Raw genomic sequence first — 26,620 nt, 5'->3', positions numbered from 1 at the left:
GCGAGTTTCTCAAATTTCTGCATTATTCAAACAACCACAAAATTAATTATTCAATATTATCCTGATTTGGGGGGAGGGGGGCAACTGACCAAATAAAATTTTCTTTATTTTTCCCAGAAGCCAATTAAATAGTCTAATTGGCTTGATGATAAGGGATACTTTCTGAGGTTGAATTAATACCATTATGTCATAGTCATATTTTAGGAAGCTCTTTTGTTTAATAATCTGCCTCACTTTATTACCCAAAATTCCATTTAAAAAGTAAGACTCCAGTTAACTCTAAAATTCCTAAGCCATGAGGTATATAGGATAGAACAGCAAATGGACCTTAAAATACTCATTAAGTAATAGATTAATTGGGAAAGGTCATATGGAATTGGGAAGTTTTCTTATTTAAAAAAATTATTTTGATGCTTTCATGTACATAGCATGACTGAAATTAGATAAACAGTAGAGGTCGCTGGAGAAACTGTACATATAAATAGAATAAAATCACTATAATAGGAAATCCAACTATAAAGTATTCAAAGACCCTAGAAAAGGTGTTTTTCCTTACATGTTTAGTTTTTTACTTGTTTACTTTTTTGACTGACTCTGATTTTCAACTTTGCTGTCAAATATTGGGTACCTCAAGTGAGGAGCACTGTGCTTTCAGTAATTATCTCAGAACACTCCTGCAAGGTTGGTTTTATTTCCTCATTTTACTTTGGAAAATATACTCAGGGAGCAGGGACTCAAATAGGTCCATCTGCTCCTTCTATCCACCACACATTTTTATCCAGCCCATCAGTAAGGAGGTGGTCAAATCAACACAAAATGTTCAAGGTTTGGAAAAAATCTCACAAGCATGTTTTAACGCTGTTCTATTTTGCTTACCTGATTAGCAAAATCTTTCTGATCATCTGATTATATGACTGATGCTGTTTTTGAAGAGTTGGGCATTTCCCTGGTCTCTAAATGCCTCTAGATTATTCTTTAAGCCCAGTGAGTTTAACATAACCATTTGCAAATGCGGTAACAAGGGAGTATCCCGTTAAGAAAGAATGCAGCAGAGGAACCAAAGTAAGGAGATGAGGTACCTTTCCAAACCACGGAGAGGAAGGGGTCTGTTAAGTATTAGCGATTAGGACTTGAGGAAAATCCGTGAACTTTTCTGAGCCTCACACAATTTCTGAAACTACTGAAAAGGTAAATTCCTAGGGATAGGAACACTTGCCTGCCTCCCTCAGAGGGTTGAAGGCAGGGTGGGAAAACAGTCTGTATAAAAGTACTTTGCAAATGATACCTAATATATTATAATTTAGCAAAACATTTTCTCTATAAACTTTTATTTTTAAAAGATCTACAGGGAGCAAATGTGGTTCAAGTAGGTCCCAGGTTCGGTTCCCCACGCCTCCTAAAAAAAATAAGTAAATAAAAAACAGCAAGCAAACAAAAAAACCAACTCAGGGGAACTGATAGGGCTTAGTGTTCGAGCACCAGCTTCCCATATGTGAGGTCCCAGGTTCAATCCTTAGGTTAGCCCCAGTACCTCAAAATATTATGTTTTAGAAGCAAATTCTTTGAAGAGGTTTAGTGTGAATCATAAAAATTTAAAAACGACAACGGAAGAAACGGAATTATCAGGGTTACAGAAATTTTTTTTTTAAGATTTCATTTTATTTATTTCTCTCCCCTTCCCACCACCCCCCACCCATTGTCTGCTGTCTGTGTCCATTTGCTGTGTGTTCTTTTTTTTTTTTAAAGATTTATTTAACTCCCCTCCCCCGGTTGTCTGTTCTCTGTGTCTATTTGCTGCGTCTTGTTTCTTTGTCTGCTTCTGTTGTCAGCGGCAAGGGAAGTGTGGGCTGCACCATTCCTGGGCAGGCTGCACTTTCTTTCGCGCTGGGCGGCTCTCCTTATGGGGCGCACTCCTTGCACGTGGGGCTTCCCTACACGGGGACACCCCTGCGTGGCAGGGCACTCCTTGCGCGCATCAGCACTGCGCATGGGCCGGGTCCACACGGGTCAAGGAGGCCCGGGGTTTGAACCGCGGACCTCCCATGGGGTAGGCGGACGCCCTAAGCACTGGGCCAAGTCCGTTTCCCTGCTGTGTGTTCTTTTGCGTCCACTTGTATTATCAGGCAGCGCTAGGAAACTGCGTCTCTTTTTTGTTGCGTCATCTTGCTGCGTCAGCTCTCCGTGTGTGCAGCGCCACTCCTGGGCAGGCTGCGCTTTTTTCACGTGAGGCACACTCCTTGTGCGTGGGGCTCCCCTAAGCAGGGTTGCCCTGCATGGCACAGCACCCATTGCATGCAGCAGCACTGCGCGTGGGCCAGCTCACCACACGGGTCCTGAGGCCCTGGGTATAGAACCCTGGACCCTCCATATGGTAGGTGGACGCTCTATCAGTTGAGCCACTTTTTTCCAGTGCTACAGAAATTTGTATCCTTTTCTTAAAAAAAAATCTGTTTTGCAGAATTTTACAATTGCAAGAGCTAAATCTGACTGTATACACAAAACAGGAAACAAGAGCCTAGACTTTATCTTGTGCATTCTTTCAACAAATATTTAGAGAGTACCTACCATGTGCCAAGCACCATTCTAGCAGGCAGAGCAATAACAGTGAACAAAACAACCACTGATATATTTGTATCTCTTGCTTCTAATAGCACACAATGGGCACCAAAGAGAGGGAGAGAAATAAAGGCATTTAGGAAGTAACTTCAGGTGTATAAAAACGGCCATGGGGAGGGCTGGCATGAGAAAAGGTGTCTGTATCCTGACTAAATAATGCACTTAGGTTCTTTGCAAAGACTTGACGAAAGGTGCCCTGTTAAATCTACTTTACTAGGACAGTGACATGAAGGGGATGGAAACCAATCAGTAAAGTACTATCCCAAAACTCCAAAATAAGATGTGCCTGTCTCTCTGTTATCAGAGAGGAAAAACTGAAACAGATCAACTAGGCTAATAAATCTATAATTTAAAAAGTAAATACTCCCCCCCATGTAAAACCTACTTTTCATCAATCAAATAAACCAGGCAAGGCAGTGTTTCTAGGCCATTACCCTTGGGTCTTTCATGGCACTTACAAAATGGCTTAGCTAATTAGTCTAATCATCCCTTCTGTTCCACATGGCTGCAGCTGCCTAATTATCCAGCACAAACATGTTCGCCCCACCCCACCCTAAGCCCCTCCGCAGCTCTATTTCCAATCACACCATTTAATCCACTTTCCACAAAAGCATTAATAACACTGCCACATGTCAAAACAAGGGCTGATTTCAAGGGGGGTGTGAGGGAGACCCTGCTGAAGTTTCGTGATTATTTTTTCGTGAGACACTTTTTTTTTAAGGAAGTGCAGGGATTGAACCCGGGACCTCGTACATGGGAAGCAGGCGCTCAACCACTGGAGCTACATCTGCTCCCCTCCTAAGAAACGGAAACAAAAGTTCTAATAGTCCTTCAGAAGAAGACGAGAGAAAATATTAAGAGGAAAAATGACTCTGCTTTCTGAAAGTCTCTCAGTCAGCTTTCTAAAAACGTGTAGCAAACCTATGAACAAAAAGCAGGTTTTCACCCCAGAATGATATAATGTGGGTATATGTTAGAATGGAGCCTGCAATTTTGCGATAGGGCTTTAAAAAATGAGCCAGGCCTACGCTAAGCACATGGAAAGACAGTTGCTGTGCATAAAATCTAAACTGCGGTCTGCACGGCAAGGACTCCAGATGAGGAGAGCTTTAATTCTGCGGGCGCTTTCCTTTCCAGACAGCCTCTATTCAATTCTTCCTGCTTTGAAAATTCTCTTGGGAGAAAATAAAAAGCATACCAGAGATAGCCATGGCCAGGAATTGGGGGGGGGGGGGGGGGCTGCTGGAATCAAAGGCAGGGGCTGAGCTCAACCAGCTAGAACTGTGATGACATCTTAGAAGCAAACCCTTTGAGAGGTATAGCTCATCCTGTTACCTTGGGTAGGTTTTGTTGGTCCTCACTGGACTGATTTATATGGGTTTCATCCTCTTTTCACGGGCACTTCGGAATGAGCTTTTTGGTAAAGGAGAAAGAAAAGAAACCGGAAGGAACTGAGAGGAAATATTCAACACCAGAATGTACCAAAGGTGTGCAGAGATCTCCCCAAAGTAGTGAGCATCAGTCATTTGGTGTTTTGTTTCGTTTTTAATATGTAGAAGAGCACCCAGAAGAAGAACAAGAAGAACAAGAACAAGAATAATAACTAGGAGAAAAACAAGAACAAGAAGAAGAACAAGAAGAAGAAAAGGAGAATTCAAGAAGCAGCAGCAGCAGCACAAACATCAGGCAGGAAAAAAAAATACCCAGAAGAACAAGAATGGTTTGGATGATTTAATGAGAATTTAATTTAATGAGAATTTAATGAGAATAATAAGGGACTAGAAATGTTCCAGCTCTCTCAATACATTATCTCTGACAAATTTTATTAGGGCTGAGGTCTGATGACATTTTTCTATAAATTGTAGCTCATGGTACCTTCGTATAAAATCTGTGTCATTTTAAACAAAACAAATATCAGCAACAAAAATTATCCTAACAAAAGGGATTTGCTTTTGCTCCTTTAAGCACCCTCTCAAAAGCCCACCCTGGAAGCTGGATTTAGGTCTATGTTGAGCCAAACTATCCACTGGGTACATGTTGAGCCAAACACCTGTAATAACCTCATCACTGTGCTAGGATCAACAGTGAAGAAAGCTGAGATGATGCCTAAAACTTGTTCCCATGGAGTTTACAATCCAGGTGGAAGGAACCACGTAACACCTCCAAAACGAAACCCAGCAAGAAGGCTCCGTCTCAGTAAATGGCACCTCCATCCATTCTGTTAATCAAGCCAGATATCTACATCATCTCCCTTTCCTTCCATCCCATCAATTGTCAAGTCCCATTGATGTACACAAAAAGCGGCTCATTTATCTTTCCGCTTCCCTTAATCTCAACTGCCATCCCAGTCCAAAACCCTTCATCTTTCACCTGCAAAGGCTGCCTAACTGAGCTCCCTGCTTGCTTCTTGCCCTCTCCCATCCATTCTCCATACCACTGCCAAAGTGATCTTTTTAACAGGCTAAACTGCCTAAATCCCTTCAATGACTCCCATTTTACCTAAGATAAAATCCAAGCACCCTCCTTAGCTACAAGGTCTTGCATGACCTGGCCTCTGCTAACCTCTCCAACCCCTCCCCGCAAGCCCCTAACGCACTGGGCTCCACCCTGCCTTCCTCCAGCTCTTCAGATGCTCAGTTCTTTCCTGCTTTGTGACCTCTGTGCTCGTTCCACCCTCTCTACAGTCTGTGCCAACCCAGTTTCATCTGTCATAGACATCTGTTACTACTGACTGCCGATCACTCTTTCTTCTGGTAAAGAATACCTCTTTCCTTTTTTAAATAATTTCTCCCCCATGTGGTATGTCTTAAACTGGAAACTTCCCCCTCACTCCTGTGATCAGGCCCATCAAAGCCAGCCATCCGCTGGGCCACAGTAACTGCTTCCAACTCCAGCCAGGCCTATCACAATGAATCCCAGGGATTCTGCTGGAAAAATTGGGGAAGAGACACAGTGTGGGGCCAGATGATGGGTACTGGCTCTGTACATCAAGCAGAGACTATGTCATGGGAAAAAAAACAAAAAAGAAGAAGAAAGTTTGACCACAGGTTCTGTTTTCCTTTAACTCAGTTCTGGAGTCTCAACAGCTATTGATGCATCAGGATGAAGAAGAAAATATGCAGGACAAGATGTCAAGCCTCTAATCCTGGCTCAGCCAATTGCTAGCTCCATGATCTTGGGTAAGTCAACTAATTAACCGCCATAATGCTCAGTTTCCTCATCTGTAAAATGTCAAAAAAGGACTAGATAATTTCCAAGGACCATTTTGACTCTGTGTTTCATAAAGGGATAGCCTTATAAAAGCTACAACAAAGCCAGCCTCAACCAGTATCATTTAAAAGCTACCAAAAGTCTTTTCACCTGACTATCCTGTGATGGAAATGCCACCGTATTTCAAGAGAAGGTTAAGATTTGAATGTCTTAAATGGTTCATACCTTTGACTCTCTAAGTGCACTTTTAGGATAGAAATAATCAGAAAAACAAGATGACGCAACAAAAAGAGAGACACAGCTTCCCAGTGCCACTGGATAATGCAAACAGATACAGAAGAACACACAGAGAATGGACACAGAGAACAAAGTGGGGGAAGGGGAGAGAAATAAAAAATACATTTTTATTTTTTTCTCCTTGATTTCTCTATTTCTTTTCTTTCTTTCATTTTTCTCTCTTCCATTCCTTTTCTTTCATTTCACCTTCTCTTTTTTGTCTTTTTTTTTTTTTTTGCTTCTTCTCATCTTTCTGGTTTTTTATTTTATTTAACATTGTTAAAGGAAATCAAAGGAGATCTAAATAAATGGAAGAATATTTCATGTTCATGGATTAGAAGACTAAAAATCATTAAGATGTCTGTCCTAACCAAACTGATTTACAGATTTAATGTAATCCCAATAAAAATTACAACAGCATATTTTGTTGAATGGAAAAGCTAATTATGAAATTTATTTGGAAGGGAAAGGGGCCCCAAATACCCAAAAACATATCAAAAAAGAAAAACAAAATTGGAGAAATCATGCTACCTGACTTAAAAACATACTACAAAGCTACAGTTGTCAAAACTGCATGGTATTGGCACAAGGATAGACACAATGAACAACGGAATGGAACCGAGACTTCTGATATAGAGCCTCATGTATACAGTAAACTGATATTCGACAAGGCCACTAAGCCCACTCAACTGGGACAAAACAGCCTCCTCAACAAATGGTGCTGGGAGAACTGGGTATCCATACCCAAAAGAATGAGAGAGGATCACCAGCTCACGCCCTATAAAAAATTAACTCAAGAGGGATCAAAGATCTAAATATAAGAGCCAAGACCATAAAACTCCTAGAAGATAAGGTAGGAAGACTCTACGAGATCTTGCAATAGGAAATGGTTTCATAAACTTTATATCCAAAGCATGAACAACGAAAGGAAAAATAAATAAGTGGAACCTCCTCAAAATTAAAAACTTTTGTGCTTCAAAGGATGTCAAGAAAGTGAAAAGCCAGCCTACTCAATGGGAGAAAATATTTGGTAATCATTTTTCCAATAAGGGCCTAATATCCAGCATATATAAAGAAATCCTACATCTCAAAAATAAAAAGACAAACAACACACCTAAAAATGGGAAAAGATTTCTTTTCCAAAGAAGAAATACAAATGACTAGGAAGCTCATGAAAATATGCTGAACATCACATTCCCTAAGCTCTTAGAGAAATGCAAATTAAAACTGGAGGAGAGGAACCCTCATCCACTGGTGGTGGGAATGTAGAATGGTGCAGCCGTTGTGGAGGACAGTGCACAGTTCCTCAGGAAGCTAACTATGGAACTGCCATATGATCCAGCAATCCCACTGCTGGGTATATACCCAGAAGAACTGAAAGAAGGGACATGAACAGATACATGCACACCATCCTCGTAGATGCATTACTCGGTATTGCCAAAAGTTGCAAACAACCCAAGTGTCCATCAACAGATGAATGGATAAGCAAACTGTGGTATATACATACAATGGAATATTGCTCAGCTGTAAGGAGGAATACAGTGTTAACACAAGGGACAACTTGGATGACCTTGAAGATCTTTTGTTGCGTGACGCAAGCCAGTCACTAAAGGACATGAGCTCACTGATATGACCTAAACAAACTGAGCGGACGCACAGAGCTAGAGTCTGGGAGACAAGTTATCAGGAGACAAAAGTGTGTTGTGAGCCAATGCTCAACATAAGTAAAACCGATGATAAGGTGGAATGGGGTGCTTTGGCAGTGGATGAGGGTGCTTCAGGGATGTGAGTGGGGTCAATGGGACCCGAATGTGAGGATGGCGGGGGGGGGGGGGGGGGGATTGAACTATCCATGGAACTGGGGGGAGGGCTGGAGGAAGGAACAGGTGAACTCTGGGGACTTGTAGGTCTGCGGTTAAAACTACAATGGTAGACATGTTCTTTTAGCAAATATGACAGGGGAGGGTTACTGGTGCAGGGTGCTGGGGTGGGGAGATATGTGGGAAAGGGCTCACCTGGGGCATGCTTTTATGGAAAATGAAGGTATTCATCTTGTCACAGGGTGTTATCTCAGTGGGTGGAGACCCACACAATAAACAAGAAAATATCAAACTCCCATCCTGGGGAGTCCTGCTAAATTCTCAAATAGAGCAGTAAGAGAACATAGGCAGTGACTAACAAAACAAACAACAATGGACTGATATATCAAGTCCTCAATATGAATGTATGTAACTATGAACCTTATTCTTCAAATATTGCAAACTAGTGGTTACCATGGATTCTGAGGGGAGGGAGAGGAAAGAATGGATGGAGCATGGGGCCTTTTTAGGGCATTGGAATTATTCTGCATGATCTTACAATGACAGATACAAGTCATTATACATTTTGTTAGAACTTAGAAAAGTATATGGTACAGAATGTGAACCATAATGTAAACCATTTATCGTGGTTAGTGGCAATGCTTCAATATTTGTTCATCAATTCTAACAAATGTACCAAACTCATGTAAGATGTTATTAATTGGGGTAAATGTGAGAGGGGCAGGGTGTGAGGTGTATGGAAATTCCCTGTATTTTCTATGTGGCTTTTCTGTTACCTAAAGCTTCTTTGAAAATAAAGTGAAAAACATAAGGCACTGTGGGAACATACAGAAAAATTATCATTGCACATAAAAGATAACAAATCTTACAGGAATGAAAGACAATGCAATTTTTTTTAATTTTTAATTTTTTATATATATTTTTTGTTTACTTTTTTTTTTCACTTTGTTTTTGGGTAGGTTTTGGATTGCAGAAGAGTCACAACTGTGGCAGGGGAAGATCAGTGGTATGGAATGTCGGTGGTGGGGGAATGTGTAGGGACTGGTGTATCTGGGGCATGCTTCTGTGGAATATGAGTGTGTTTATGTGGTCATGGGAGGTTGTCTCCTGGATGGAGACCCACACAATAATCAAAAGAATACTGAATTCCCATCCTGGGGAGTCCTGCAACATTCTTTAATAGAGTGGCAAGAATCCCTAGAGAACACAGGCAGTACCTAGTATAGGAGGGCAGACCAATATGCCAGGCCCTTGACAATGATGCTTGTACCTTTCTTGTGAAATTGAAACAGCCTAGTATTACATATTGCCTAAGAGTTACCTCCCGAAAGCCTCCTTGTTGCTCTATGCTGCCTCTCTCTAAACCAAACTCAGCTTATAAACTCAGTACTGGCGGTGGACTTGGCCCAGTGGTTAGGGCATCGTCTACCACATGGGAGGTCCGCGGTTCAAACCCCAGGCCTCCTTGACCTGTGTGGAGCTGGCCCATGCGCAGTGCTGATGCGCACAAGGAGTGCCCTGCCACGCAGGGGTGTCCACCACGTAGGGGAGCCCCACGCACAAGGAGTGAGCCCTGTAAGGAGAGCCGCCCAGCGCGAAAGCAAGTGCAGCCTGCCCAGGAATGGCCCTGCACACACGGAGAGCTGACACAAGATGACACAACAAAAAGAAACACAGATTCCCATGCCGCAGACAACAACAGAAGCAGAAAAAGAAGACAACGCAGCAAATAGACACAGAGAACAGACAACTGGGGTGGGGGGGGGGGGAGAGAAATAAATAAATAAATCTTTTAAAAAATAATAAAATAAAACACCAACTTGCTAAAAAAAATAAAATAAAAATAAACTCACTACTCTCTCCTCAGCATGGGACATGACTCCCAAAGATGAGCCTCCCTGGCACTAAGGGATTATTACCAAGTAAAAATTAGCAATGCATCTGGAAAAAGACCTTAACCAAAAGGGGTAAATATTAAACACAAATGAGTATTTATGGCTAAGAGATTTCAAAGTGAGACAGGAGGTCATTCCAGAGGTTCCCTTATGCACGTTTTAGGAGGATCTCACTGACTGCTGCAGTAAACAGTGCCTCAAGGAGGGCTCCTGAGGGCTCTAGAGACATCTGGACACTAACGGCAGGGCAGACAACCCCAAGAATTCAGCACCCTATCATTGGGCCTTCCCTTGGAATATATGATAACCTATCCTCCCAAAGTATTAGAATTGGAGTCTTTTATAATTTTCCTAAACATTGTTCTTACATCCCTTTTATTAGAACCTATGATTAGCTAAAAAAGGTTCTCCATTGATATTTGTTGAATTAATATGAATACATGAATTCTCAGAGCCAATGTATCATGTCTTTCTGCTTTCAATGCAAAAATGCATATGTTTCCAGGGAAACAAAACACGGTGGTGTTAAATAAAGGTTAGGAAGCAGAAAATTTTTCTTTAGGAAAATCGTGGAGTTCCAAGTTCAGATGACATAAAAAGGACTCAAGTATGCCCTAATTAGAACAAAGTGAATTTAAGGCAGCTTCATTCTGTTAGCTCTGGAGAGATTAAGAGCACCTTTAAAAATTTGCTAAAAGTGGTTCAGTCTGTTTCATGTATGGATTACTAATTGTAATGAAAAAGCAAAGCAATGGTCAGTAAGTTGATACCTGAGTACTTGTCCAACTCTGTCCTTAATTTACTTTCTCCAAGTTCCTCTCTCATTTTCCTCACCTGTGAAGTGAGGAAGTTAAATTTCATGATTTCTGTGGTCCTTTTTGGCTCTGACATTCTATTATTAAATAACAATCTACAACCTTGTGGTACCTTGAAGGTGTGTATACCCCAGAAAAACACGTTCTTAAGTTTAATCCATTCCTACGAGGTTTCTTCAGATAAGGGTGTGTGGCCCAGTCCAATCAGGATGGCTCTGAATTCTTTTACCGGAGTCCTTTAAAAGTAGAATGAATTCAGACATGAGAAAGAGAAAGCCACAGAAAGCAAGAAGCTGAAACAGAACCCAGAAAAGAAGGAAGATTCCAGAAAACACTACCATGTATTATGATGCCAGGTGACCTTTTTATGTTAAAAAAAAAAGCATTGCATTGATGATATCTTGATTTGGACACTCTCCCAGCCTCAAAACTATGAGGGAATAAATTACCAACGTCTAAACCAATCCATTTCGTGTTATTTGCTAAATAGATTTGGGTACCAGCAGAGTGGCCCAGTCCAATCCAGACGGGTCTGAAGCCTATAACTGGAATCCTTTATAAGCTAGTGAATTCAGCCATGAGAAAGAAAAAGCCACAGGAAGCAAGAAGCTGCAACAGAACCCAGAAGACAAGGAAGAGCCCAGAAGACTCTCACACCCGCTGCCATGTGTCAGAGGAACCAAGGATCCCCGGCAGCCAGTCCCAGAACGACACAGTCCTCAGGGAGAAAGCATCGCCTCGATGATGCCTTGCCTTGGACGTTTTCCCAGCCTCAAAACCCTGAGCAAATAAATTCCCATTGTTTAACCGGACTCATTTCATGACATTTGCTTAAAGCAGCCTAGGAAACTAAAACAAACTTAGTTTACAAAAAAAAAAAAAAAAAAAAACTCAGATAGTATTAATAATCATTTACACTGCAAAAAGAATTCTAATTTTACACAGTTTATTAGAAAATCACAAAGCCTCAAAACTAGGAAGAAGTGGGTCTTTCATTTGAACAACCAGACAACTCACCCATCGGTCAATTCCTCTGTCCTTCTATAATCCAAATCTTCCAAATTCAAGTATTTAATCCAGAATGTCTACCTGGTGATGCAGTCTTTGTCCAAGGGCTCTTAGGTGGAAAGTTGGCTTAGTTTTTCAAACAACTCTGTTAGAAAGTTATTTTCTTACTTTTGATTAAAAATCTGCTACTCTATATGGTTTTCTTCTGTTTTCTTTGGAAAAAGAAAATAACAGTAGGCCTTTTCCCAAGATCAAGTTTCTCTTTAGATCATATTCCTTGTTCCAAATATTTAAAGACAACTATTACATTCACTAAACATTCACTTCTTTAAGTTAAAGATGACAGTTTCCTCAACCTCTCCTCATATCACGTTATTTTCTTACCACTCACCTATATAATAATCCTTTCATGCTTACTGCGTCTCTTAAAATGTGATACTATAATAAAATAATTTGACAGAGTCTGTTTCACATTATGTAGCACTGCTTTGAGTGCTTATTTATTGCTGATGAAAAATAATACCATAAAGGATCATTTGAATGATCAAATGAGATAATGGATATAAGATCTTAAGGCTTGGCATCTAGGAATCACTCAGTAAATGGTAGTTGCTACTACCGTCGATCTTAAGAATAAATTACAATATTTCATAGTATTAGAACTTTATCTCCCCCCATTCAGGCTGTAAACTTTAGTTTTCTATTGCACTGAAGGTTTGCTTTACATATTATTAGCTCTTCTTTCCCCCAAAATCAGGACTGGGCAAAGAAAATGTGGAGACTCTATTTAAATTGAAGAATAATCAGACATAAAGGTAAAGCGACTCTGAAATGTATATTTAAAACAATGACAAACGGGATATAACTTATTCATTTACACTCAAGTTTCCAGAACACATTTATGTCATAACTCAAGCAATCCTACTTTTTACAATAAAAGAGCACTATGCCTCAATCACACAATTTAAAACTGAAGTAAATGTACGCATCACTGAAATGTTTCTATTCCTAAAATCCATTCACAGCGCGAAGGTCCACAGGAGAGTTCCCCACGCAGTCTGTTTCTCAGGGGACACATCTTTATTTGAAACTCTCTAACTGGCATCTCTGCTCACTCTAAGGACAAGCCCTACAGGAACTTTCTACCCTGCCCCACTGGTCTTACAATTCATGGAAGGGCTTCTCACTTGCTGTCCCCTCTTCCTGGAGCACTCCTCCCCCAAGACAGCCAGTGACACCCCCACCTTCTTCAGGCCTTTTATCACATGCCACCCCGGTGACGCTGTCCTCGGCCACCCTGTTTAAAACTTCAACTCCCTCCACTCCCACCCTCTCTCCCTGCTTTATTTTTGTCTGAAGTACTTGACGCTGTCAACGTACTACACATACACACATTCACACACACACACACAGCCTGTCTCACTATACAAGATCAAAGATTTTGTCTGTTTTGTTGACCAATGTATCCCCAGCACCTAAATAATGCCCGGTACAGAGGAGACGCTCAATACATATTTGTGAGCGAGTATATGAATAAATGAGAGATGAAAAACATGCAGAGCTGCACCTGATCTGATATTCAGATACCGTAGAAAAAGCAAAGAGGTTCCAATTTGATAATTAAATTAACCTCATTCAAAATCTGAACAATTGTAAAGAAATAGTTCTTTGAACTGCGATATGCTCTAAACCACTCCAAGAATGCCAGGATTTCTCAAAACCCTACATCCTGCGTCACTAGAACACATTCAAAAGATGGGTTCCAACATGTACACCTTTCCTGCAGGCAGGTAAAAGTAGCCAGAGCAATATAATGGACTTTGACTTCTTCAGATAAAAAAGAAATGGTGACACAACGTACAAAAGCACTTAATGTAGTTTTAGTGATGTATTAAATCTGGGTGTAATCCATCTTCAGGGAACCTGAAGTACGATTTTCTTGTATAAGACTTTGGTGATGCAATTGCTTCGTAGACGGACATGGTGGGTCCTGTTTCCATAACTACATTTCAAAGGAATTTAAAATTTTCTTCAAGGTAAAAGGAAAGCAAAATAATGTCAACAAACATTTAGATGAAGAAATAAATTATTCAACAGTGGAGTAGCTTTGTTCACAAAGAGCTGTCAGATAAACGCCAAAAGGGATTTAAACTAAATGACGGGAATGCCCTGTTTCCTCTGCCTTATAACAATAATTTTCATAAACTCTATCAGTACCTTTGTATATGGCCTTACATATACAATAAAATTAACCACTCCAAGATGAAGAGTCACCCTGTAAAACATCCTGGCCGATGGCCACTAAGACATGGTGCTCTCAGCTAGTGATCACGACTCTGGCAAGCACACGAAATTCTGCTCCCATCATTGAACTGGTTACCAAGAATCATCTGTTTGTTCCCAAACTGATTTGCGCCGGTTATGCTTGCTACTGAACCTATATGATTTAATTAAATATTGTAAAGCAATGAAATGTAAAACTGTTAAAAATGTAAATCCATGAAATAAGGGTATAATAAGAAAGAGTCATTGCCATGAAAACTAAATGGAATGCTTTGGAATGAAGACATTAAATGATCATAAGGGAATTTCCACTGAGACTGTTTTGTTTTTTTTTATTGTTTTTGCTAAATAGAGGCAAAATCAAATTTATAAAATATTTGGGAAATAGTAAGATTTGTGATGCAACAAACACCTTGCACACACACTCAGGTTAAGAAAGTGAAATTATAATTTCTCACTGACTAATCACAAACGCATTTATTTTAATTTATATTTATATATATTTATTCCATAGTAGTGCTCCTAAAATTTTTCATTTCATCTCCCTGAATCTACCAACTTATTTTAAATATAAAAATAACATACCTTTTCTTAAGCTCCAAAGTTTTAGAATATTATGCTGTTTTCACATTAGATTTTTCCCCAAATAGAACCCATCTATATAAGAAAGAGCATTAAATGATACACAGCCACACTAGGAAAGTAGGAAGAAATGAATTAAAAATGAACAAATATGATAAAAATCAAAAGAACAAATGAAACAAATCTCTGAGGCTACATCACAACAGCCAAATACAGCCCATACCTTTATCTACTTCTGTCAGATGCCCCTGCCAAAAGGGGACACCCTGGTGACGAAATTCAGAGTAACACGTTACCCTTATCTTTTGTGCCCTAGGTTGTCATGTGCAAGAGAGCTGGAATGAAAGTCACACCTGGAGCTCTAAAAGCAGCCCAAGAAAGCTGACAGCCTCTCAAGTAAGTGGGGGGATATTCCATTTCTCCTAAAACAAGAGATGGAAGAAGACTCCACAGTGAAGTCAACAGAAAAAAAAAATTTTTTTTTTACAAGAATGAGCCTAAAAATTCTGCTGACTGAAAATTCTAGGCAGTCATAAAACAAGATTAAATGTCAGAGCATTTACTCTAGTCATATATTCCCAGGTGGGTAAATCTTGGCTATTTTATAATGCAACTACTGTGTGCCAAAGCACCACAAAGTACCAGAAGTTACCTCTTGGCTTCCACACATCTCGCCTAGAGGAAAGACCATTTTATAGCTGTGTGACTTCAAGAAGGCAAATAATAACTTTGCCTCACACACAGGTTAAGTACAACCTACCATCAGGTCACCTTTACTGCCCACTTATTATTTTTCTGGCACTGTTCTGAGCCTTTTCTAAGCATTATTAGGTGCTTGTGAGGTACTCCATGGGGAATGAGCATAGTGAGGAACAGGGCGGTTAAAATGACTTGCTCAAAGTCACACAACCAGTGGGCTGTAGAGCCAGGATGCAAATCTGACCAGCGGGTCCAAACGCTACCCAATACACTCTACTGCCTCTTGGTGACAGAATAGGTTTTAAAAGGGCAGACAACTGAGTCCTTCCCTCCCCTGTTAGACCTGGTTCAATGTCACACTTACCAAATCCTACAGGAGACCCTGACCAAACACTTAAAACAAGTATAGAGATTATGTAAAATGCACTCTATTTTACTCTTTCTTTCCAGGCCTTTTTTTCCCGTTGTGTTTCGTGGACCTGTGTGTAGCTGTGGGAAGGCTGCAGGGATCCCTCAATGGTAAGAAAATAGAAACACATCTTATCTCAAGAGGGTGGAGACAACCTGATGACTTGAAAATGCTTCTGACCTCAGGTTAAATGTGTATAGTGGAACCATCTCTACAACAGTAAGGAAAACCATTTTGTATTACCTTGGATCAACATGAGTCGCTGAGGTAAATAAAGTAGCCAACCTGGCTATATCAGCTCCTTGTAATCTTCTTCATTGTAGAATGTTTGTTGACCTAGAGACCACACCAACTCAAATGGATGAATTAAGTTCTAGGGTAAGCCACTAAAGGGTCAATATAACCACCGGTTGGTTTAGAGTTTCCCAATCTTTCCTGATCTTAACAATCAGCTGGGTACTTATAAATACACCTTCGAACTACTGAACTAGAAACTTCAGATGATGCCAGAAATCTAAGACTAGGCTATTCTTGTTATAGAGAACTTGTGGAAACACTACAGAAATCACAAATTGAAGGACCTAAAAAGATCAAGAGGGTTCTTATAGATAGCATGTCCTTCTGCTTTCAAGCAGTTCTCCATCTAATCCAAAGGAGTGCATGCTTTTGTAAACATACAAATTCTCTTGAGAAATGGCTTCCAGAATTTCCTTTAATACGAGGCTCTTAAGCAAAGGCTAAATCCATATATTTTCCAACTAGAAACAAAAAGAATGATAAGAGTACAAATCATTGTAATCATTTGGTGATTCACTTCAACAAATATTTGAGGGCCTGTTGTATGTAAAGAATTGGGCTAAAACCCTCTCATGCTTTGCTTAAGATAAAGAACCCTACTTAGTTCAAAGGACACAACAAGAAAGTGAAAAGACAATCCAATGTATACAGAATACAGAAAGAACTCTTACCATTCAATATAAGGACAAATAACCTTATTTTAAAATGGCCAAAGGACCTGAGTAGACATTTCTCTAAAGAAGATATACAACTGGAAAATATGTACATGGAAAAATGCTCAACATCATTAGTCATTAGGGAAAAGCAAATCAAACCCACAATAAGATACTACTTTACACACATGCACTAGGATGGATAGAATAAAAAATTACAGATTATAACAAGTGCTGATGAGGAAGTAGAGAAAATGAATCCCTCATATCTTATGGGTGGGGTATAAAATGGTGCTGCTACTTTGGAAAACAGTTTGGCAGTTTCTCAAAAAGTTTAACACAGAGTTACCATTTGACCCACCAATTCTGTATATAGTATATATATACTTATATACTCTATATATCTAAGAGAAATGAAAATATATGTCCATACAAAAACTTGTACACAAATGTTCACAGCAGCATTACTCCCAAGAGTCAAAAAGTAGAAACAACTCAATGCCCATCAATTGACAAATGGATAGATAAAATGTGGCCCATCCATTCAATGGACTATTATTTGGCAATAAAAAGGAATGACATTCTGATACATGCTTCAATATGGATTAACCTTGAAAACCTTTTGCTAAGTGAAAGAAGCCAGTCACAAAAACCAGTTATTGCATGATGATATTTACACGACTTGTACAGAACAGGGAAATCCACGGAGACAGCAATTAGATTAGTGGTTGCCTGGGGACAGGATGAATGGTGTGGATGGAAGGTATGGGGTTTCTTTGGGGGATGATGAAAATATTGTAAAGTTGATGGTTGCACAACTCTGTGAATATACTAAAACTTACAGAATTGCACACTTCAAAATAGTGAATTGTGTGGTACATGAATTTTATCTCATGAAAGTTGGTTAAAACAAGATTCCAATTTAACCTCCATGAGCTTCAATTTCACCTCTGAAAATGGAGATACCACCTGCATTACAAGATCTTATAAAGCTGTGTAAGAATATCTAATCATAACTCAAAATTGGAATATATTCCAATGGCCACCTAACAAATGTAAAGGAAAATGGGAAAATGCTCTCATGGTTTCACACGTGCTACACTCAAGGCTGTTCCTATATACTGATCCTCGAGAAAACCTGGAGCCTGCAAATGTGGCTGTCTACTTCTCAGACTTGTCACTAAAGAAAACAGAGAGCAAATTTTTTTTCTCTATTCCACTGTCTTATTAAGAGTGTTCTCTGAATCTAACCATGCTACAGAAGCACCTCTACTTACACAGTTTTAAAATCAGGTATTCTCCATGACAATATTGATGCTATTCAGACATCTTCCCTAATCCATTTCACCTACATTGAAAATATACGGGTCTCCCAGACAGCTCTGAAGGTGTCCTAAGAAAGACCTCAGCCTCTGAGAGCCAGCTCTACCACCTGATCCTTACAGTGAGGCTATGCAGAGTTAAAGGGGGCTTGAAGCTGTGGAACTATCCATGGCTTGCAACCATCAGCAGCCCCATTTTCACCATTTCCTTGTGTCCTCCCACAACTCTCAGCCATCTCTTGAAGGTAAGACAATAGCTGACTCTGATACTACTCCTTGAGTACGGCACTCAAAACACCTTCCATTTTTTCCAAAATATTTTCCTCCATCTTGCTGAGTACTGACAACTGCACGTTACCTACTGGGCAACTTGTTCAAGAATTTTTCAGAATAGCTCACACTATAGAACACATTGTTCTCCTCACTTGCAATGATTTCCTCTCTACTTTCATTTTCATTAAAATCACATGCCTCCCATAAACTCTTGCTGATTTTGCACTTATCAGACATGATTGGGTAAATGTGCACAATACTCAGAACTTAGTAAAACCCAAGGAGTAAACGCACCATGAGCATGCAGATGGTCAAGAGGTAAATGACAGCTCAGGACAGGTAAAGCCATCTATTAAAGCCTTTTGCTCTAGAGCTGTGCTGGCCAAGGCAGTTGCCACTAGCTACATGAGGCTATTTAAATTTAAATTAGTTGAAAAATTTTTTAATTAAATTCAGTTTCTAAGTCTCACTAGCCACATTTCAAGTGCTCTGAAAATGGATACATGTGGCTATCGCATGGAATAGCGCAGATAAAGGACCCTTCCATCAGAGTGGAAAGGTTTGTTCCATTGGATAAGGCTGCTTCAGAGAGTAACTTCATTGATTCTGTGGAAGTTCACAATTAAAGTTCTTAGGTAAAGGAGTTTCACTATCTACTGATTGTGAACTGTAAATGTGACTCTCAGAAGTATGACCCAACTGCCTTAGAATATTCTTGGCAGGCTCTTGGAGGTCAGTGGGCAAGGTTTTTTGGAGGCTAACACAGGGCTTAGAACATGAAGGCACTTAATCAACACTTATTGAATCAATAGATGGATAATGAATGAATGAACAGCATAATAATACCTGTACACCCATTTCTGCCCTAATATACTCACAGATATTAGCTCACTGAAAGCAATGAGATTTCCCTTTTCTACCTAGGAGATTTTTATAGGGAGAAGGAAGCATCAGCTGGTGGGGTAGGCAGCTCATGGGCCCTTGGGAGCCACTACAAATGCAAAACATAAACATCTGCCCAAAGGGAACTTTGGTCTGCAAATGGAAAGTTCCAGACCCAAGAAACGTCTTGCTTATTTTAACACCCACTGCTGGTAGCTTTCAGGAAATTGAATGGAGTTCAGGGGAGACACTGTGGAAGATCACACAGCCTGCTGCCAATTTCTCAGCATGTTTCTAATATAACTTTGCTAGAAAATAATAGAAACCAAAGCAGCAATCATTTAATTGCACAGCTGCACTGCTCACTCTTACAACGAGATTTCCCCTTCCCTCAGTGGCTTATGACTCAGTACACACTAGACCTATCAAATGGGAAAGTAAGAGTTTTTGAAAATCTAGTTTCAAAAAAGTGTATAAGTTTTCATATACAGAGAAAAACAGTTCCACTGGCCCTTAACCAGTAATCTCCTGGAAGCCAAACAAAAGAAGCCACAGCTGCTGCTATTTAAAAATTTCTACTTCCCCAGTCCACAGACTAAATAACTATGGGAAGAAACAAGCTGCTCCATTTCTATAAGTCACTTTTTCTTAGCAAAGGTCTGGGAACAGAAGGCAAAAGAAACAGGGAGCAGCTGCTGCCTGATCTTATTAATACCCTGGGCTCATTCCTTATTGTTCTAAACTACTTTTCTCAACGACCTCTGAGCCTCAGGTCACGAGAAGAAATAATAAGGAAATGACACCTTCTCTGGGCAATACCCACTGCTGGAGAAAAGTTCAGATCACTACTCTTAGGTGACATTATTAGAAGTTAAATTAGGTGACCCTTATATTCAATTCTAAATTGTTCATCTGCTTTACTTCAAATTCCACTTAGTTACTTATAGCTACAGGGAACTACTGGCAAGAGATCCTTTGGGGTCCCTTTAGACACAACGTGTGTTTTGGGAAGAAAACTACACAATGTCCACCTCTTGAGTCAAACAACAACCCTAATTCCCACTATTTAAACCAACAAATAGATAAATTAATGGCTCCTGATGAATTAATCATTGAATTTTCAGATCCAAAGTCCCACAGAATCAAAATATTAAAGCCAAATAGCTCAGTTTCTGTAACAGACCTAAAAGCAAAACAGGGTTAAGAAAATTGAACTGGCTGGCTGTACACCGCAGCTCTGCCGTTTATTTGCTATGGGACCTTGAGCACGTTACTTAAACTCTCCAGACGTCACTTTCCTCATTTCGCAGAATGGAGATAACGACAGTTCTGACCTCATGGGGTTGTCATGAGACCAGAGGAGATAATCCGTGTTAAAGGACACAAGAGCTCAACAAATATTAGCTGCAATAATAACAACGCACCATGGCTAAAGAAAAAATCACCGAAAAGTAAGCATTCTCCAAAAGTTAGGACTTAAGACATCAAGGAAAATGCTGCTTCCCAGAGGCTCCAGGGCCCACAGGAAAATACTATAAATAAAAAAAGAGCCCAGGCTCAGGTCAAAATGTTACTTTCCCCACTTGCCCCTAACTCCAAGAACAAACTTTTAAAAATATCCCATCTACAGGTACAAATTATTCTGATCCATCTCACTGATCTGTAGTCAGAGAAACCGCGTTTCAAACCAGATGACTCTTGGCTGTTAATAAAGCCATGAAGAGTGAGTGGCCTGCCCTGACCTGGGCACGGCTATGACGTGGAGGAAGGAGAGAAGAGCTGGTGGCTCCCTCCCATCACGTATGTCCCCAAGCGAGAAAACAGCCCGCCACCCCTGTGCCTGGAGTGTCAACAAAGTCCCTGCCCACCCACCAGGCCCCAATTTGTTTACCATCTTTTTTTTTTAGGATGCCAAGCAAGGACTGCAGGAACATGTGCTATTTGGGTATAAATAAAATTAGCAGATGCAAAGATCCAGTATTAATGTTATGAGTTATTTCTTATTTTCAAACGAGGCACGGATCATCGGTCATTTAGATCTCTGAATAGCTTAACAAACTACCTGTTGCAAATTATCCTTTTTCTCCAAGGTAAACTGCGCCGGGGTTGACACTACCATGGCTGTACTACTGCTAACACGACTAGAGTTGGAGCTACTGAAATAAGACTTTGTAAGATGGTCCTATAACATGGAAACACAGGAAAGGAGCTAAGGGGCACACTCTTTCAAAAAATATTGCCCTGGCCTAAGTTCTTTCCAGGAAATCTCTGCGTCTGCATATAATACCATAAGCCACAAAGCTAGCAAGGGACTGCCACTTTGAACAAATGCGCTGGAGAAGTTCATCTGAATCCTAAAATAAGGCAAGACTGGCTTAACTGTAAAAGAACGCAAGAAGAATTGAGAAGCAGTGTACAAGGAGAAAACACCTCCGCTCTCGAGAAAGGAAGCCAAGGATCTCCGTGGCTGGCCTAGGCTGCCAGGGAAGGAGTTGATAATACTTGCCCCCATGGTGATAGAAGGTTAAACCAAATCTCAAGCCTTCCCTAAATCCAATCCACATCCTAGGGTACCAAATTTCAGTCACCTACTGATCACCAGCTTCTTCTTCACTGATTGCTTAAACCTCGGCCATGTCTGAATTAATTTCTAAAAATTGGGAAGGATTACTCACCTCCTAATCCAAGAAATGCTGTTTCGACAATTGCCCAATGTCAACATTACCTCAGATGAACCTCAAATCAATCCTGAGGCCAGAGACACACAATTTTCATATTCACATGGTTTTTGCCCCAGCAACTCTCAACCAAGGCTGAAATTTACCCTTTACCACAGAGTCTTCATTTAGGAATAATGTATGAAAAATCCTTACAGGATTTCTATAGAAAAAAAAAATCTCCAAAATAGTAATGTCTTGGGTATATATATATTTTTCAATATAATGCTAGGTCAAATCCCATTCTAACATTTCCCATTGGGGATGGCAAACAAATATATAAACACCAAGGTTTTTGAAAGGGAGCACAACCACTGATGGAAAGTATCTCTATGTGCTTGAGCTGTTTTCTTTTTTAAAGAGTTTTTCTCTTTTCTTTTTTTCCCCAATCCTCAAGTTTTACTAGCCTATAAGGATTTCCAAGGTTTCCTATTTTTTAATTGCTAGCATTTATGTTAATTCAAAGCAAAATTGAATCTCTTCATTGCAATGTACATAGTAAAAAATTTATCATTCTTTGGTTATAAATGAACAGTATCAAAACCTATTGAGATTTGCAAATCAAGCTTCTTGTGCTTGAATTTTTAAAAACAACATTCAACTGTGGAATTTCACTTCCATGAAACTATTTTAGCTTTGCAGCTTTAATCATTCTCCCACATCCAATGGTGCCAAAAGCAGTGCTGATCCATCCATTCATGGAACATAAAAGAGATTTTCAGAATGTGAAGGTAAGAGTACATCATTGAAGAAGTAATAGAAACACATGCCTAGGCAAGGAACCATATGATGCTAGAGCTACAAAGCCTTGAAAGAGCAATTAACCCAATGCCCTCAACCTACGGAACCTACTAGCTTCAGAGGTTAAATGATTTGCCCACCACAGTGGTAAAAAAAAAAAACTCACCCAGTCAGTGGCAAAACCTACAAGCCATGTACCTTTAGTGCTTTCCATGGTATCACTCTGCTTCTTTGGATACAAAAATATTATTTTAATGCAATATCTGACAAGCAAGACAAAATCATGTATTTGTGGTATGTTTTGTGGATGGATATAAGCAAGCTGTGAAAGGACATACATCAAGCCATTAAAATTGGCTGGGAAAGTGTTCGTTTATTTTGCTCTCTTTTACTGGTTCTGTTGAATATGTTGCATTTTTAACCGAAGAGGAATTTAATGACTTTTTAAAAGAAAATCTCCTGTTTGCAAATACTCTAAGAAAAGATGATCAAGTATTTCTTATAAGAGGATAGAAAACTCATTTCCTTTCCTTCAGCACGGTGTTCCTTGCTCTCACCTCTCCCAAATCCAAACAATCCCCCCTCAAAGTCTAGCTCAACTGCCAACTTCCAAGTCCTTAGGCCAGACCTCTCCTTCCCGGGGATCCTCCCCGCCATCACAGGCCAGGTAGAAAGCAAGCTCCTGGAGAGCAGAAATCCTTTCTTCCCTCTCTACCATGCTCAGCAAAATCCTTTGCGCATAATTACCGTTTAACGAATTGAAGCATTTGTTCCCAGAATCTCACTGAAAGTAATTCTCCAGACCTCCCCATTCCCCACACCGCCACCTGGACCCACTCAAGAATTCCGGGATCCCATTGTTGGAGAACCAGTCTCCGGAAAATGAAATTGTAGTGCCCATTACACCGTCTGCCTACTGGGCACTGAACATCCTGAAACATAGGACAAAACGGCAAAACTAAATATTTATTATTTAGGTCACCGACAACACGCTTAAGCCACGTTCCAACCCGTTTTTTTTTTTAATCGCAACATTATTTGCCAGAACTTGGAGCTGAAAACAGCGGGTGCATGCAAATGCAGGCAACACGGAATGATTTAAATGGTTTTAAAAGCGGCTCTGAGTGAATGTTACACCAAATAACCGTCCCTTGACTGTTTGCTCGCTGAATGCCAAGTTGTATTCGTTTTTTTTTCTGGCAGAGTGCAAAAATCGGCGCACCGGGTGCTCTTTCTAAAGCTTTCCTTCTTGTGATCAAGAAGCAAGAACGAGAAACTTAGGCTTTTCTTCCAATCCTTCCGTGGTCTAAGTGTTGAATTAGGATCCCTAAACCTACCACCGCGAAGTTGGCCCTCCTGGGACCCGATCAAGCACAAAGACAGAAGGAGCCAAGAGGCAAGGAGTTACCAGAGCCCGGCGTCAAGGCACCAGCCCAAGTGGCCAGGGACGCCGGGGGCAGAGGCGCCAACAGCCAGCCCCGGCCCCGGCCCCGGCCCGCGCCCGCCCCCCGCCCGGCTCGAGCCTCACCGCGGCGCTGCTTTCTTCCATCTTCCATCGCCCGCGCCGGCCGCCGGCCCCAACCGCCGCCCGAAACCGCCGCCCGGGGCCGCGGGGCGCTGCGGGGCCGGGGGCGCGGCGGGCGCGCGGGGAGCGCTCAGGGGGCGCGCGCCGGCGGCCGCCTCAGCGCCGCCCTTTGTTGGCGCTCCCGGGACGGCCGAGGGGCGGCGGGCGAGGGCCCCGCGGCGGCGCTCGGCGCGCTCCCTGGCGGGGGCTGCGGGGCCTGCGCCGCCAGGAGGAGCCCGCGCCGCCAGGAGGAGCGCGCCCGGCCCCCGGCAGTGGCAAAGCGAAAGCGGCGGCGGCCGGGGCGGGCTGCGGGGCGGGCTGCGGGGCGGGCTGCGGGGCGGGCGCTCCCGCCAGGCCTGCGACGCCGCCTCCGCCCGCCACGCGCTCGCCGCGGGCCTCCCGGCCGAGCACGGAAACACGCCTGTTGCTTTCCCCCCTTCCTGGGCAGTCCGTGCACGCTGAGGCAATGGGGGGCGCCTCCCACAGGGGTTCCTCCCCGCAGGGCCGCGGGAGGGGAGCCGCGCGCCGGTGGCGGGGCGGCGACGCCGAGCTCCCGCGCCCCCTCGGGCTGCCCTGCGGGAGGCGACACCTGGGGCGACGGGCCGCCCCTAGGATCCTCAGGCCCCGAGACCCATCGACCTGTTAAGGGTCTTTTCCCGCCTAGGTGGGTCCCGCCTCTTGGAAGAAGCGCTCAGGCCACCCCAAAGCCTCGACTTGAGACCAACTCAACACCGAAAGTGCGTGCCGGGAGACGGGTCCTTTTAAAACTGCATTTTCAACCTAAATGTCACGGATCAGCACCCTTTTTTTTCTTCCCCTCGATCGCGTTCCTCCGGGGGGGGGGCGTGTGTGGAAAGGTGCCCTCCCCCGGCAGAAGGAGAGGGCGCCTGCAAGCCACCTGCAAGGTCTCCTGCAAGGAGAGAGCGCTGCATTTTAAGGTCAGCGCTGGCCAGCTCTAACCACTGGAGACAAAAGGTAGCTGCACGCGGTTCACTGTGTATTTGCATTATAGCAATAATGTCACACAGACTAGTCTTATTTTGTGCGATGCACAGAAGTGCCCAAATAAAGGGGAATGTTAAACTTTAGAGTTCCCTGGTGCAAGGAGCCCGCCCGGCAGGTCAGCATCCTCAGCTGCCAGGGGTGCCTAAGGTTTCTCTCTCCATCGAGTGAAAGCACTGCGAGGATGCAGCAAGGCTGGCTGGAGTGGCCACACGAGGTGCCTATTTTGCTTTGACTGCCCCCTCCCCATCTCTCAAAGTCAGCCCGTGGCACCCACCAGATTGGAACCAGAATGAGGGAGTGGATGCATTGACACAAATCCATTCCTACATCCAAAGAATGGCTTCCTGGGGCTCTGCTGAGTGAAGAATACGTGCTGGATATGAAGACTGGGAGACAAGAAACAAAGAGCCAAGATGTGGTGACTGTGCTCACGTGACTGAAAAGAGCAGAGGAGTGGAGAAGGATAGAGGGAGGAAGGAGATACCGCCTGCCTGTGATCAGTGTGCAAGAAATGTTAGGTCAGAGGGTAATCTGACACATAGGGTAGACTCAGCTGACTCAAATAAGTTTGGCTGAGTCTTATAACAACAACAATAATATTCACAGATAATAAAGGTTTGGGCCCATTTCAAATGATCCTTCCTATGTAAAGTTCTTTTGAATGAATGAATGTTCGTTCATTTGACAGATGTTTAGTGAACACCTACTATATGCCAGGTGTGGTTACTGACTAGCAGTAAACCAAACATCTTTGTCCTTATGGAGTTTACAGTCTAATGAGCTTGGGGACACAGAAAATAAACAAGATAAGTAAATATACTTAGGATATTATATATTATAATATTATATATTAGTATATTAAAAGTTATGGAGGAAAATAAAACAGGGAAGAGGAAAAGGAGGCGGGGGAGAAGTGGATGGTTTCAAAGGGTATTCAGAGAAGGTGAAATTTCAGTAGAGACCTAAAGAGGGTCAGGAGGCAAACCACACAGATATGTTACGGACTGACTGTAAGTGCAAAGGCCCTGAGGTCTTGCCTCATGGGTTTGGGGCTCAGCAAGAAGGCCAGTGTGCCTGGAGCCGAGAGAGTGACGGGAAAGCTAGTAGGAGATGGGATTTGTGGGCGGAGGCAGTTGTATGAGGCCTTATATGTAAGGAAACCTGTATCTAGGATTTTAACTGTCCTTGGAGGATGTTGCGTAGAGGAGTAACGTAATCTGACAGGTGCTGCCAGGATCACTGTGTTGGAAGCTGCAGGTGAGTGAAGAGGCGATGGAAATAATTCAGGCAAGACATGGCAGCTGGGGCTAAGGCAGAGGAGGTGATGAGGAGTGCTTCAGTTTTGGTCGTATTGTGAAGATCAAGCAGACAAGATTTGCTGATGGGATGAACGTAGGGTGTAAGAGAGTCAAGGATGGCTCCAAAGTTTGGGGACTGAACTACTAGAAAGCAGGCATTATCATTAACTGAGCTGGGAGAGACTGGGAGGAGTAGGACTGGGGATGGGGAGGTGAGGCTTTCAGTTTGGGACACGTTAACTTGGAAATGCCTTT

At 42.0% G+C, this 26,620-nt stretch overlaps 1 protein-coding gene across 2 annotated transcripts in view; it reads right to left on the bottom strand.

The window, feature by feature from the left end:
- PSD3 (pleckstrin and Sec7 domain containing 3) overlaps positions 1–26,620 on the bottom strand; it is a 483,258-nt gene that overhangs the window by 385,944 nt on the left and 70,694 nt on the right. Inside the window, exon 1 of one of the 2 annotated variants that reach the window (XM_058290064.2) lies at positions 24,027–24,139. The exons of the other annotated variant lie outside the window; for it this stretch is intronic. Coding sequence (XP_058146047.1) covers positions 24,027–24,047 — 21 coding nt within the window. The 5' untranslated portion in view covers positions 24,048–24,139. Of the gene's footprint in view, positions 1–24,026; positions 24,140–26,620 lie in introns of those variants that run through there. 2 annotated transcript variants of the gene reach the window in all.

The sequence above is a fragment of the Dasypus novemcinctus genome, chromosome 29, assembly GCF_030445035.2.
Source record: "Dasypus novemcinctus isolate mDasNov1 chromosome 29, mDasNov1.1.hap2, whole genome shotgun sequence".
Taxonomy (NCBI): domain Eukaryota; kingdom Metazoa; phylum Chordata; class Mammalia; order Cingulata; family Dasypodidae; genus Dasypus; species Dasypus novemcinctus.
The sequence above is the reverse complement of the archived record's forward strand: the minus strand, read 5'-3'. Positions and strand labels throughout refer to the sequence as shown.